Source organism: Achroia grisella, unplaced genomic scaffold (genome assembly GCF_030625045.1).
Source record: "Achroia grisella isolate CSIRO2021 unplaced genomic scaffold, CSIRO_AGI_Agris_v1 utg874, whole genome shotgun sequence".
NCBI classification, from domain to species: domain Eukaryota; kingdom Metazoa; phylum Arthropoda; class Insecta; order Lepidoptera; family Pyralidae; genus Achroia; species Achroia grisella.
Genome location: NW_026713051.1, coordinates 6,090,680 through 6,106,614, shown reverse-complemented (window position 1 = coordinate 6,106,614; position 15,935 = coordinate 6,090,680). Strand labels below are relative to the sequence as shown.

At 31.4% G+C, this 15,935-nt stretch overlaps 1 protein-coding gene across 5 annotated transcripts in view; it reads right to left on the bottom strand.

Annotated features, from left to right (window-relative positions):
* LOC131852985 (hepatic leukemia factor) overlaps nucleotides 1–15,935 on the bottom strand; it is a 179,191-nt gene that overhangs the window by 41,284 nt on the left and 121,972 nt on the right. For 4 of the 5 annotated variants that reach the window (XM_059203758.1, XM_059203759.1, XM_059203760.1 and 1 more), the window contains exon 2: nucleotides 10,847–10,885. In XM_059203758.1, the coding sequence (XP_059059741.1) occupies nucleotides 10,847–10,885 (39 nt within the window). Of the gene's footprint in view, nucleotides 1–10,846; nucleotides 10,886–12,235; nucleotides 12,383–15,935 lie in introns of those variants that run through there. The other variant, XM_059203762.1, reaches the window with a different exon arrangement.

Here is a 15,935-nt window from a genome sequence, read left to right as displayed (position 1 = left end):
AAATCAATTACACGCATATATGACCAGCATAAGGTTTGTTGACTATCTATACTTATTTATTTTTATTTAATATATAATACATTTATAATTTCTTTCAATGTAGGATGCTGAAGTTTAAGACAAACCTACTTACATAAATTATCAGGCATATTAATAATATACAATTTATCTAAGAATTTCTCGCAAACGATCTATATTTATTATTATTGTGAAAGAATTATTAATATATTTTATTTTTAAAGACTTAATACATGCTATTATAACGTAAACAAATATTAAAAGTTCTTATTCTGGAACTAACCAAACAAGTTTAACAGTACCTACATTAGAAAAAGTATTTACAATACTTTTAACATTTATATAAAGCTTTTGAACTGAATTCAACTATATGACGAAAATCAGTGTATAAAATATATATATTCTAAGCACAACAAACAATTAAATAAGTTTTAAAAAATCAGTTATTATTTCACATCCCTAATCAGCAGTATAAATTATGTGATGCTGTAAATGGTTCAATAATCAATAAATAATATATGATTTAGGCAATCAAAGCATTAGATAGGTGACAGCGAATATCAAATGCAATTATTTTAGTAGTATAAATTTGTATTTCCGTATCAATGTCTGTTGTTGACCGATAACTAACTTTAATTTTGTACTGTCTGATTTTAGTGGAAATTGTGTAAATATATATACATTGATCGATTAGTTCGTTACATCAAGAATAATTCAGTTCTATGTGTTATATAAAGAATTTAACAAAGAAACAGATTATTGTTAAACTTGAGTAAATAAAACAATGACGTATTAACTTAAATAATATTTATATTTTCACGGACTCGGTGGTCTAGCGGTTTACATTATCCCCTGATGTCTCATGGTCGCAGTTTCGACTTCTCGGACAGCACAAACATTTATGAGCATAATTGTTTGTATTAGTCTGGGAGTTCTCTATGTATATTATGTATGTATTAAAAAAATATTTTAAATATAATTATCAGTTCTCTAGTACCCTAACTCAAGCTTTGCTGAGCTTGGGACTAGATGGCGCTGTGTAAATCATCGTGGGTTAATAATATTAATATTATTATATATAATCATAAACAAAACGATCATGTTACAAACACGAGATATTTAATATTATTACCTATTAAATTAATGTATGACACAAAACTAACTGATTTTTAAATTTCACCTACCCACAGAAATTACATTTCCAGCAAATAATTGGCTCGTATTTTATTCTATAAAATATAATGACGTCCAATCTGCGATAAGCATATAATATTTACTAGCAGTGTTTATTAAATAATTAAATAATATTTTGTATGAACGCATAATTAATAACAACAGGCTTTTAAAAGGTTACCATTTGGATATTTGATGAAGATTATCATTTAAATATATAATACATACTGAAATAAAATAATGTATAAATAAAACAATAATTAAATTATAAATGATAGAAAAATATATGATTCCGGTGCTTACGGGTTTATGTATAAGATATACATTAGGTAGACTTTATTAATTTAATAAGGGTAATATTCACGTTACACTTTTTATCGGATAGCCAGGATATATGAATAATACTTAGAATTCCTAATTTGTACTGATAATGTAGTACATTAACAAAATTTAACATATATCTATTCTCGATATCTTGCAATTCTGCAAAGTTAAGTTGATATGGACAAAAATATTATAAACATTAAATTGCATAAGGTGAATAGATTCCCTTTTATTATGAAATATTTTGGACTTTCATTATCATTTTATTAATTAAAACAAAACAACATTAATGCAATATGTACATTATTAATAGTTACGACCATATTACTCTCACATATTGCGCATCTTTAACTGGTCATCTTAACTAAAAATTTGTAAGGTTGAAAATAAAATATATTTAAACGACTCGTAAATTATTAGTGTTACTTGCTTTCCTACGCCTTACAGGCTCAACTAATATGTGCATAATCATGAACATAGTGTAATCTTAGGAAGGGTCCCGGCTTTCCACGGGCTGAAATACCGTGGCAGGTCTTTTCAAAGCTAGTAATAGATAATAACGAGTTGTACATAAGACATACAGATACATTATTAAACTACATTATTACTATTACATTAGTAATACTAGATAAGACAAGATGTACATAAATTAATGTGAAACAAATACCTATATTATACATGATGTATCGTGCGTCTTGAATGAACTTACATATAAATATAATTATTATCATACATAATTTTATTTTAAAATTGTATATCGACATAGAGTGACGTTCCAAACTGTATTAATAATAATATATCAGGGCAACTTATGTAGTCCGAAGCAGAGAGTATTATGGATACTGGACACTTATTATAAATACACACATACATATTTTTTTGTAAATAATTACTAATATATATATATATTATTACAATAGAAATCATATATCAATATAAACAATCATACTCATGACCAGAAAAGTGAAGACCCTGAGTAGAATCGTACTCGCGACCATCGGAAGTAAAGCCGTGTACTAAACCGCTACAGCACCCATATTACTATGTCTACTTAGTTTGGGACTAGATGCCTAGTTGTACAAGGTTATTTATTTTATTTATATACATATGTATACAGGGCCGGATTAATTATGTTGAGAAGTCAAAGTAAAATAAAATCTTTTTGTTTATAATAATGCTTAGTTTAGGACTAGATATGCATTGCTGTCGAAGGATATTTATTTCAGTTATGTACAGTTATGTATATATATACGGCTAGATTAATTATGTCGCAAACTCTGGCAAATAAAGACGCCATTTGGGCTTGACCAATTTTGATGAAGTTTAATATAAATATATATTTCGTATAGTGAGTTGGTATCTATTTTTATACCTCTAAATGATAAGACTGGCCCCACGATAATAAGAATTTTTAAATTTTGGACAAATAAGTTTTTTTTCTGATATAGTATTCCCACACCAACGCCAATTTTTTATAGTGACATTAGTACTTTATTAATTTATAAAAAAAATAGTAAAGTAGTATATTTAGTACTTTATTAATATATAAACAATTAGTAAAACAATGTTTGCCGGGGCAGCCAGTTAATTTTTTTAAACAGTACTGTTTCATGTGATGAAGGGATGTGAGTAAAATGAAAAAGTTTTGTTTATAACAAAACACACTACTTATTTAATCTGTAATACTAGTTCGTCGGTTCTCTGCTGTCTGTAAGTGTGAAGTTCATAATCAGTTAATTTTATTTCCATTTTTGCGTAGTTTCATAGTTTCGAGCCCCTGGGCAACTACTTACTCTGCCTCATATTTAATCCGACTCTATATGCATTATGTTTCGACTGTTTTTTATGCAAACAACAAATTTACTACATTTACAGTTATTATCACTTATAAGTAGTTCAGGTAATGTTTACTCTATTACTGCTTACCACGGAATCCACAAATTTATTTAGATTTATTAGGCGAATAATCATAGATACCTAATATATATAAGTTCGTTTGAAATGGATTCTGTGCATTATCAATAATGCAGGTGTATTTATGCATTACTTAATAGTAGATTTATAAGTTTTTTTATTTAAAAAAATATGAATAATTATATTTTTATAGTATATAAAATTATGGAATACAGGACTATTCAGAATTTAGTAAATCTGTTTCATTTCTATAATTGTTACGATTGTAAAAAAATATTGTACAGCGTCTCTCAGCCATCCCCATAAGTATATGGGGTGAAGATAAATCATCCAGGAACAATTAAATTGTTTTCTCAGTTACCGCGACGATTTTATTTAAATATGTTAATTTAAATATCCTTTAATGATTTTATTACATACATATCGCCTCGTCACTCAACAATCCCACATAATTCAGTTGCACCGTGTAATAACACATAATTATATTCAGACAATTATGACGTGAACAACAGAAGTTGTACCTGTCGGCAGTGGTAGCGGTAGAGGCAACGGGCGGCTCCGTCTCTGGAGGATGACGGGCGAAGGTGGCGGCGGCAGGAAGGCCCGCTCATGACACGAACTAGCACTCTCCATACACCATCTATCACCCCTAGAGCCTATCGAGTTGATGGCCATATCGATATACCCGTGCCGGTCCAGCCGGTACCCGGCCCTCTGTTGCGACGTCCCGAACTTATCAAGCGCGACACACTCGATCATTATAGCGCGGTGTTATAAGAACACGTCCGATGCCTATGAACGCTGCGGTAGAATTGGTTGAGTCGGGACATCGGTTGACGCGCACACTTGCCGCCACGTGCGCGCCGGCACGCTTCCTAATAACGTGTACGCCTGCGGACACGTGCTGTAGCCCCCTCGTAGCCCCTCGTCAGGGCTCCGCTAACGGCGACCATCCCATACAACCCGTACAGGGTTCCATTCAGAAATCGCATTAGCAATCATCGTTCAGAACAATTACGTATGTTGAAAAATTAATTAGTAAACATCGAACTATATGTGCGGCGCTCCAAGACCGACTGTTGCCGTCAAGACGATGTATGGCATTCGTAGCGATAATGAGATGTGCATTACTTGTATGACGAGTTACACGACGATACAGTTAACTTCATAAATAGGAGAATGATACGCGACAGAGTTAAGGATAATAATATCGTAATAAGTGAAGTTTAAAATGTATCTTAATCACATAGTATCTGCACTCACATACCGTTACAATAGATACTCGTTGTTTACATTAATAAATAAATGTTTTTAAGAATAAAATTTAAAAATTTGCAGAGATTAGAAAAGAAACAAAGCATTTTATAAAATATGGTTATAAATAAATTTCATTATTTTATTTATTAAAACTTAAATGTATAAATATGCAAATAAAGTAGCACATATCGGGTTTAACACCTAGAGGTATTCTCGATAGGCGACCATAGAAAAAACAGAGATTCATGTGGGCAATGCAAGGTATCTTGTTCTAAAATAATTATGTAAAAGAAAAGATACCTACTTTAATTCTGATTATATATTCATACATACGCGACCATACTTATATACATATAATACTTAATCTTTATAAATATAACTACGTACATATTCATACCAAAACAAACACAGAATTATATATATCTATATTACGAGTGTATATGTATATTAAATAGCCAATATTTCTTAGCATAAAATTCACCTAAGCTGTATTTTATTTAAAATCGAGATACAGAGTAGACTAAGATAATTTTGAGTAACATTATTCTTAAATGCATAACCTACCCTAATGCCTAAATTAATAAATTTTAACTAATAACAATAATAAGTCAATGAATACAGCGCCATAAACTAAGCAGAACTTGTTATGTGTAGGTACTTAAGAACTAATAGAAAATATTACTTAAATACTTTTTTATGTAAACACTTAAATAATAAACATAGATAACACATACAGCAGTACAAACAATTATTTATCGTGCCAGGAATCGAACCCGCGACCATCGGAAGCAATGCGGTGTACTAAATAGCTAGATCACGAAGGCCTTCAATTGATACTGCATACCACATAACAAAGAATCGTGACGTGTAGGTACAGAGACCACGCGAAAATTGTTTTCCTTATGCATTATTTATTCTCACGGTAATGGGAGTGTCAAGTATTAAGTTTGTATTATATACGTCCTCATAATCTCCCCTTTCATGTACCATGTCAGGTTGATCTCCACGTGGTTACCCCTGGAAACCATCGTGATTAATTTCTGGTGAATTTGTCACGATGTTTAACAGATGTGTTAAGTGGAGGATGATACGTGAACATAAGGATAGCCTCATGTTCAGCTGATCATCTTCCGCTGATGCACCGCCAGGGTAAACGGTTAGGCGGTAGGACCATTCCAATATAATCCATTAAAATAAATCTCCTTTCCTCCAAACACATTTATGCCCACACAACTAGCAATAAAGTTCTGTCTCATTCTATTTCAATTTTATAAATCTGAGTTTGTTTGTATGTTTGAATGCGTTTATCTTAGAAACCATTACTTAGAATTGAATAATTTTTTTAGTCTTCGAAAGGCTTACTTAGGAAGATTAATATGAACGGAGCTGCATTTAAACATGTCGTAAAAACTTTTGATTTCACGTAGGATATTCCGCGGATCAGCAGATTAATTATCTCACAAATATTAGTTGGGTTTTGTTATTGGAATATAATAGGTAAAAAAAATATAGTACTCTAAATTACATAATACCTAATTGCTGTTTATTCAGATTAATATAATCTTTGAAACAAATTAAACAAAATATATTTTCATGAACGAACTAAAAATAATAAGTAAGCTACGTCCTACGCCGCTATACACTTTTTTAGTTATTTATCAACTTAGCTAACCAATTGATTCTTTTTAATTTTGAAGATTTAACGTAATTTATTAAAATAATTAAAAACTATTAGGTGACCCTCAGAGCGTTTTCTAGCATGTTCTTATGCCGTTCAGCTATAGAAGATGCGTTTGTTTGCTAAATTGTTCCGTGGCGGAATTGCTGCAGGGGTCTTAAGATGACTATGAGAGATACTTATATTATAATGTGACCTAGAACAATCAGCGCAATAAACGCCTTGTTATATCACAGTACCACCAAGAATGTTAAGTTGCATCGCTGATTTGTTTCACTTGAATCTTTTATTACAATATACAAGTAAAAAATACGCGCTTGGAATGGAATTTGTATATTCCATGATTAATAAATTATTTTGTATAAGTATAAGAACCAAGAACTCTGTTCAAACTCGCCATGACTAAATTATTTTTATTTTATTACCCTTCATCCTGTCTGCGTGTTGCATAATTTCAGTGTAGTTAATATTTCTATTTAATATATTTACTCTTTTACTAATATTTTAAATGCGAAAGTAACTCTGTCTGTCTGTCCCGGTCACGTCAAAACTGAACTGATTTAAATGAAATTTAGTACACATATAGTCTAGATCCTGAGGACATATGCTACTTTTTAATGCGAAAAAGGATTCTAAGGGGTTGAAAGGGAAGATGAAAGGTTGTATGTAAATATATATAGTATGGTAGAAAAGTAAATCTTATTTTTGGGGCTGTTGAATAACTATAAGTAAATATGACATTCAAAGTTAATAAAAAAAATACCCATAAGATAAAATAAACTAGGGAATGAAATGGAAATTCCTCATTCGTCGTTTTATTTTACGCGGACGAAGTCGCGGGCACAGCTAGTAGTATATATATCTTATATACCACTACCTGTCTTACCTACCACTTTCTGTCTTTCCTTCTTTACCCAACGTTTATCCGAAAGAGATTTCTTACGTAATTAGACTGCCTTTTGTACTCTATTATTTTAATTTACATTCTTTTTAATACGCTTCTAGTGCAATGAAGAGTTAATAAATAAATAAACCCCTTATACTAAATAACCACAATCAATATAAGACATTTAAAAATAATTACAACGTCGTCGTTTAATTCGTTAATTAATTAGAATAAAGCAAATATAATTTTTTAAATGAAGCTTATCCCTATAGGCAGAGAAAAGCGGTTAAGCCAGTTAAGCGGTTTCTGAGTTTGGCGCGCATAGACAAATTGACAAAATTTCTAAGTTATTGTTCTGGGTTATGTTATGTTGATGAAGTGGCCCAACACAAAAATAGTCTTTCTCAGTTGCAGTTATATTATACTCGTTATTTATAAATAACTAAAAACTCTATTTTCTAGAATAATAACCTTTTTTTATAGTAGATTAAATTTCAATATACAATTGAAATACATACATATATGTCTTATAAAGAAATATTCGTAAATAAGTAAATATGTATATTTGATAATATAGATAGATATCTTTAAGTGCGTCATGGCACAATGGTTTACAACTCTGACTAATACCAAAAGGCCACGAGTTCAAATCTCGCCGACACAAAAAAAATGTTTGTGTGTTAATTTATATTTCTGCTTGATTCTCCGGAGAAAGATTCACCGTTAACAAATCAAATATAAATCAAGAGATAGAAGTAAGCTTATTTCTAACCATAGAGCGTGGTGTATGTTGACATCTGCACACAATTAATTTATTAGTTATATTAATTCATAAGCGGACGAAACCAAATGATTATATTAGTTACATAGTGACGTAGTGCATAATCAGTCATGACGTCAAAAATACAAGAATACTACCATGTGCATTGCAGTACTCACGGCTACGCAACGTGAGAGGCTTACAAACCCAAATGTCAAATGTGCTCGAATTAACTTTAACGACTACATTTTAATATAATACTTGAAGGTATATTTAGTACAAATTGGGTAATTAGAAGTATTGTTAAAAGTAGATGTTCTGGTAACGATTGACATATTGCTGAGTATATTTGAATCTAAAATTGCAGGAGATAAGCTAAGGTAAGCTCTCTTGTTTCAATTTGATTTATTGTCGGTACTTTCCAATGACGAAAAGTCAATCAAAAATATAAATTAACAGCTTGTTTTTGTAATGCCGGTCAGATTAAAAATCACGACCTGTCCACTGGACACTAAAACCACTAGGACTGTTTTAATTATTAAGAATTATGTAATAGATATTATTATTACAATAAAAACTAGGAATATAGAGTGAAGGTAAAATATATTTGGAGATAGTTGGCGCGACAAGAGAGAAACTCTTCAGTGAAAATAAAGATGTACTACGTTTACCATCATTCCTAATCTCATATCGTGGATAGGTTCCTTTAAATATACGATAATAACATGGTACCCCAATGGTATAAGCTGGTGATATATATACCTACTAAAATTGTTTAATAAATTAGTAGCCTAAATTTTTATTAGAGTTTTTTAACTAGGGTCTCTTATGGTTTCTTAAGTGTCGAAAAACGCGCATGGACTCGTGACCTTATTCATGTCCATTCAAGCTACTATAAGATAAACGTTTACCATCAGATGAGCCGTATGAATGTTTGTCACTCCTTTGTTAAAAAAAAAAAGATGACAGTATGGCAAAGGAAACAGTTAATTCAGTAAAGAAGACGTCAAAATCCTGGAGGGACCTCGTTGAGATCTTCTTTTTTATGATTGACAATGGTATGGTGGAACTGCCTTCGCTAATTTTATAAGCAGGCGTGGCAACAGTTGATGATGGCATGGTTATGAAGTCATATCAGTGAGCCAATCGTGGCAAAATCGCCAGTAACTATGTACTATGTTGGTTCAGGAGAAACTGATGGAAGTCCTAATACGGTTCATTATCGATTTTTTTTACTATCCTTCATCCCCCTCAAGGTTGTCAGTCTGATATGTACATTAGTTACATATCATGCCAGGCCAGATAGTTAATAATTCTGTGAACCACGCAGACCTTAACCTAGCTAGCCTGGTAGGACGTTCTATTTATCACGTGCCATACGAATGTGATTCTTAATACTGCTTATATACATATATTAACGTAACGTTTAGAATATCCCATGCACGTGAATTTGTTTTGAAGTCATAGAGCAGTCACATGCTCACATAAATAGGTGCAGACTGTATAAAGCGGTCAGCTTGTCACTTTTGTCGACCGCCAGCTTGCCTTGTAAGCTGTTTCCGTTAAAGATATAACAGATAAAAAGTAAGATTAAAGACATGACATCATATAATCATCATCAATAATGACATAATAGTTCTTTGGAATGGTAACGAGTGATCAATGTCACATCAAGAGTGTCTCCTCTTTTTTTAATTCTTCGTGGGGGCAAAGAAATATACAGTCTTTCTGAAGGTAAACAATTACCATAGTCTATGGAAGCTAAAACATCAGTAGATAGTTTATTTCATAATAAGACCGCATTATAACTTTATCACTTAGATTTTAAGGCATGTACCTCCACATGCCTTAAAATCTTAAATCCCGCTCCACATATTAAGAATAGAATGTGGCTACTTATTGAATTAAAACTCAAAACATTATTAATCATAATCTAGGACAATTTACAAAGCGTCATCTAGTACCAAGCTAAGCAGAGCTTGTATTATATTGTAGGCACTACATCCTTAAAAATATTTTTTGTAAATGCATACCATATAAGATACATAGAAGGGGGAATTTTATAATAGTAATGGGCATAATTATATTGCTAGCAATGTTAGGTCGACCTCCACGTGGTTCCCACCGAAATCATAGTGGTTAATTTCTGGTAATTTAATAACAATGAATAAACTAACCTAACCTCACATTCATCTTATCATCCTCCACTGGTGACCCGCCAGCAAAAACCGTTACCGCTGCGAGCACTATTCCATGATTATTAATGAGATATATATATAGAAAACACCCAGGCCAATACAAATAATCATACTCATAAATACAAAAATTTGTACCGCGCGAGGAATCAAACCCGGAAAGCACTGTGCTAAACCGCTATGTCACTCAGGCTAACATGAAGACATACTGTATGATGAAGACGAACATACAGTCTCCATCCCGAGTCTATCTATCTTTTAATCTATAAATCAAGTTGAATAATATCTATATATAGAAGAACAAGAAATAATTATTATACTCAATACCTAATTTAAAAAAAAAACTGATTGTATTAAATATCATACCTGACCGAAAAATCGGAAATCGATACACATATTTTAAAATTAGAACACACCTATTTTAACTGTTACGATATTTTGTAATATTGTTCAAACGAAGAGTATAACTAGAAAGTAAATGTAAAAACGTATATTTAAATTAGGTTTGTTAGATGCATTTATAAATAAGTAGATATTATAAACTAATTCTATTTGAATTCTGTATCTATTGTACAACAAATGAATTAGGTGATTCGGTGAAATGGTAATTAAAAAAAAAGCAATAACTGTGATGTACTAACCGTACTTTTTGTTGAAACTAGCCCCGTGACTCAGGAAATCTGCAAAAAATGAGAAAAATAAACTTGAAATAAATAAAAAAAAAGCAAAATAATATACTTCGCATCATAGCCAAGCAAGACATGCAATAAAATAAATTTTGGGATATAGCATTGTTTATTCGTAACATATGAATGTTGAAACATGTGCAACTAAAATAGAAAATAAATGCTGTGGTTTCATTGAACAATGGGGGGCGAGTGAGCAGAAGGACTTATGGAGCGGCTGATGGCCAAAACTCCTACTTGAAGGATAAGTCTTTAGTCTGTTCTGTTCTGTAGTTCAATGTCAGAGATTCATGGTGATTGAAATTATAATACAATGTTTTGAACCGAGATTATGGTTTCGCTTAAAAATTAAAAAGTTTGGAAAGGCGATCCTAAAATATAAAATCCATTTAAAAAAAAAATTGTGGTAACGCTCTACTGTAACTTTGGGATGTCCCGGTAATATCGAGTTTTCAGATTTTTATTTTATTACAACTCTTCATTAACAATATTCCCAATTTTAAAGAACCCTCAAATTGCAATTAATTATGATAAATAATAAATGGTGGCGGCAACTAAAAAAATAATTAAATAAAATCAACTTAAAAAATAACAGTCGTATATTTCATGCGAAGTAGCTATTCACATACAAAATTACCGATTCATTATTTTCGTATTTTCAGCGGAACTAGTGCTTTTCTGACTTTCTTCTGCTTCCTTCCTCCAGTGTCCAGAGCCTGCGTACCATATACCAATAAAAATATTCTTAAAACATCCGCATTAGTACTTTCTAAATAGTTTGAATGGTTTCGCTTTGATTTTAGAACTCACAGAAAAAGTCATTACAGGTTTTTCTTTTCTTCATCTTTGTTTCAGACTATTAAACTAAATAAATATAAACATGTGGCCTATATTTAACCATTATGTTTATAAATATCTGCGATACATGTAAAATGAAAATGGGTAGAAATGTCAAGACAAATCTTCGTATTTGTTAATATATATATAACCGAGGTTATAAATTACTTCAGGCATGGTAAAAGAAAATATTTGTTTTTAAAATTAGACAAATAACTATATTTTTATATACAATACAATAACTAAAACAATGCCAATATAACAATCGTTGTATATTCCAATTAATTGTATATTCTACTTTTGTAAAAAATAAACAACATTTTGTTTACCTCCAGTCGAAATATAAACAAACTCAATAAATATATGCAACGCCATCTGTCGTCTATATCCTGAACAAGGTCACGTGAGTAACGTATGAATTAGTTTCAGTGTGGATAACACTTTTGAAGATGGCGTTTAGGTCGCGGCTGCTAAACATGGAAAGTAGATACCATATTTGTAACTTACCGTTTCTACTCATTGTCACTTCATAAATATATGACTCACAATATTCTCTGCAGACTAAGTGGCGATAAAAAGTAAGTTTTATATGTAAAAGAGTTAATTGTTGATAATTCGTATTTATTACAATAATAAGTACTGCCGGTCACATGTGCACACTGTGACCGGAATAGAGTTTGGCGCGATTGGTGTATGGCACTCAGTCGGTACAGCTGCTCGGTTTCTGATTGGCTGACGAGCCGGATGTCGATAAAGCAGTGCATAAGCTAGCACGTGATAACTGCAGACGAAGGCCATACGCTTAACTTACATATTATCGAACAGATGGCGCCACAACATTCTAAACTGGCAACTTTACAGATGATTACGATTATCTTGTATTATTATACTGCAGTGACATAATTCACGTAATATAAAGTGAATGTAGTGGAAACTTGTTGTCATTAGTGATATATATATGATATTTAATTTTCTCGTTACTCTGTTAACTATTATACTTTAATTATTTGCAGATTGTTGTTAGTTATTGTTTTGTATGGTAAAAAGTTTAATAATCTGTGAAATATTAATTATTATATTATATAGAAATAAGTTTACATATTATAATATTTATATTATTTATATTATTATAATATTTACTTGTTAATTGAATAAAGTAATGTAAGTAGTAGTCTATATCTCTGGAAGATTACTGTACGTGTGTTTTTCTATGTGAAATGGACTTAGGGTTAGGAGTAATTTACTAATATTTATTTGTTGTTTATTAGTCTGTTAGCACCCTATTTTTTTCGAAAGGTAACATTTACAAACATTTTTGTCTATTCCCTTACTTAATATCAACGCGAGAAAAACTAAAGTTTTTTTAAAAACTAAGTTAATTTAAAAAAAGTTAATACTATACATTATCAGTGAACAAGTAGGAAAGTGAAGTAAATAGTTCATAAACGAAATATATTGTAAATTTCAATTGTAATATTTAAAGTAATTCCCAATATCCGAGTACAGAACAAGATTACATTTCATTTACTTATTGTTGATCAAAAAGTTTTTAAAATAATATTGATTAATGACGAAATTGTTTCTACAAACAATTAATTAAATTGAGTCGAGTAATTTACTATACAGAAAGAAATAGAAAATTCATGTACATGGTGATTCGCATCGACACAATGCATGGTCGCATCGCGAAGGTCACAAACGCGTCCTCATTTTATTTATTTATATATATATATATATATATATTTGATTTTTAAAACATCTTAGCACGACAATTTTTGCGCGCCAAGTCACGCTAGCTTTGTTGATTAGTGATTGAGGTTTTCAAATACAATATCGTGGAAAACCTGCTAAAAATAAACACACTTTAATTCTATACATTCATGCGGAGAATATAGTGATTATAAGTTGAAATAACATTGAATATGTTGAGTGTATTTGGCTTTAATACAGATACGACAACAGTTATTGCAGTCATTATTTATCTAAACTGTCGTTAATAATAACACGTAAAAACAAAAATCTTAACCAAGTACACGTTTCATTAATATTACAGACATAACTTTTACAAAAAATGTTTAGAGCTTTAATTATAGCATATACAATAACCAATAACAAAAATATACACAGGTTAAGGTTCTTCCCACTTTTTTTCAAATGTATGTAGTTTAGTTATAGTTATATTTTGTTCATGCATAAGTGGGAAAAAAGTCAAACTGTAAAGTAATAATAATATTTGTAGCACTTAAGTTTCTACTCAGTATATGCCGTGACGAGTTGCGGCTATGCTATACTATCCATGGTGTTGCGATTTCAAGCCTTAAATTACAAGGAGTAAATTGTGGCATAGACAAGGTAAAAATTAAACATGATGGGAAAAGCCTTTGCAGAGGGTAATCATACACTTAAAGTACACAAATACTATTAATAAGCAAGTTTTCAATGAAATGATTGTTCTGATAAAAGGCTTTATTATCAAATATTGACTGAACTTTCTTTTTTTCGCTCGAGTGTATAAGTGAAGGTAGTCGTATGTGGACCGATACAATACTTAAGCTAGTTTGTTATAGTTTACTTTAGGCAAAGGAAAGACAAAATTGGAGTCGCCGTATTAACATTTAAAGATGATGCTGAAAGATCGTGGGACGTGGCAAGAGATCTATTGACAAGAGTAGCTCTTAAATTATAAATGAATGAAGTCTAGCAGTTGACTCTAGTTTGCTGATGATGCACAAGATTAAATAAACATAAAAGCTACTTACGACTTATAATACGGAACACAATCTGTCGGATATCTGTTGTATCCTGATAAATTGGCACGCGAAGAGGTATTTGGGTTAGTTAGTTAGACTAACTCTGAAGATTGCAACCCAATGAATTAGTATAGTAATAGGGCTACCCGACAGTACAATTGCACAAGTACAGATAGTATTGCCACCAGTTGAACTACAGTGAGACAAGCGTAGGGTGGTTGGACGCAAAGTTGTAAGTTAGATACATACGAGAAGTAACTATGCTATAATGATATACGCTTTTTATTAGTAGGCATGCAAATGTTTAGTAATAGACAATTACATTTAAATAGCAAATATTAGTATTAATTATATAGATATCAATTACAATTATCATTTAGTGGTATTAAATGTTTTGGTGGAATAAAAACAAATCTTTTAGTTCAGACAGATGCTGGCTTGCTTGTGAAGATGGTTGATGATGATAGTCCATGATGATGATCGATGTTCACGATTGATGATAATGGTTTTATGCGTGTCCGCTATGCTTCGTGTTAGTGATTTATTAAGTTACATTACACACGAAGCAGAGCTAGCTACACACGAAACCTAGAACTGATGCATACCACGGCTGCTGTGTGTGCTCTAAATGAAGACATGACAACATTATATGAGCTAACTCAGTCGACATTAGTTACGTTATTATTAAAACAAAAATATGTAACTACAATGTAAAATATATTTTATTAGTACAGAATGATGATGATGATGGTGTTGTTTTCTTGTGATGATGGTTGATTGATACGATCAGTGAGTGCGGGATTTACTTGGTGAGTGTGATTTATTAAAACCCATTCACAAAGAAAAACCCGCTATTCACTAAACGATCGCAGAAATAAAATACATGTCTTGAAGATGACGGTTCATTTTGTTTCAGTGAGTGTGAGGGTCACTTCGAGAATGTGATTTAATAAGACACATTCACAAAGAAATCCCAGCGGCTCACTAAACAATTATTAAGTGAACTGAAACACGAATCTTGAAAATGATGGTTGATGATGTTTATGTGAGTGAGAGACTTACTTCGTGAATGTGATTTAACGAGACACAGTCATGAAGAAGACCCTATTCTCACTAAACAATTATTAAAATAACGAACATAATAAATGATGGTTGATGATGGTTCAGTGAGTGCAAGGTTTCCTTCGTGAGAATTATTTATTAAGGGCGATTCACAAAAAAAAAAAAACTGCTACTCACTAACCGTTCACTAAAATAAAACACAGGTCTTAGAAATGATGGATAATAATGGTTGATGATGGTTCAGTGAGTGAGAGTTTTTCTTTGTGAGCGTGTTATATTAGGACATTTTGACAAAGAAAAACCTGCTACTCACTAAAGGTACAAGTATACAGTTCCAGAAAAGTAAAACATGTCTTGAAGATGATGGTGAAAGATGTTACAGTGAGTGTAAGGTT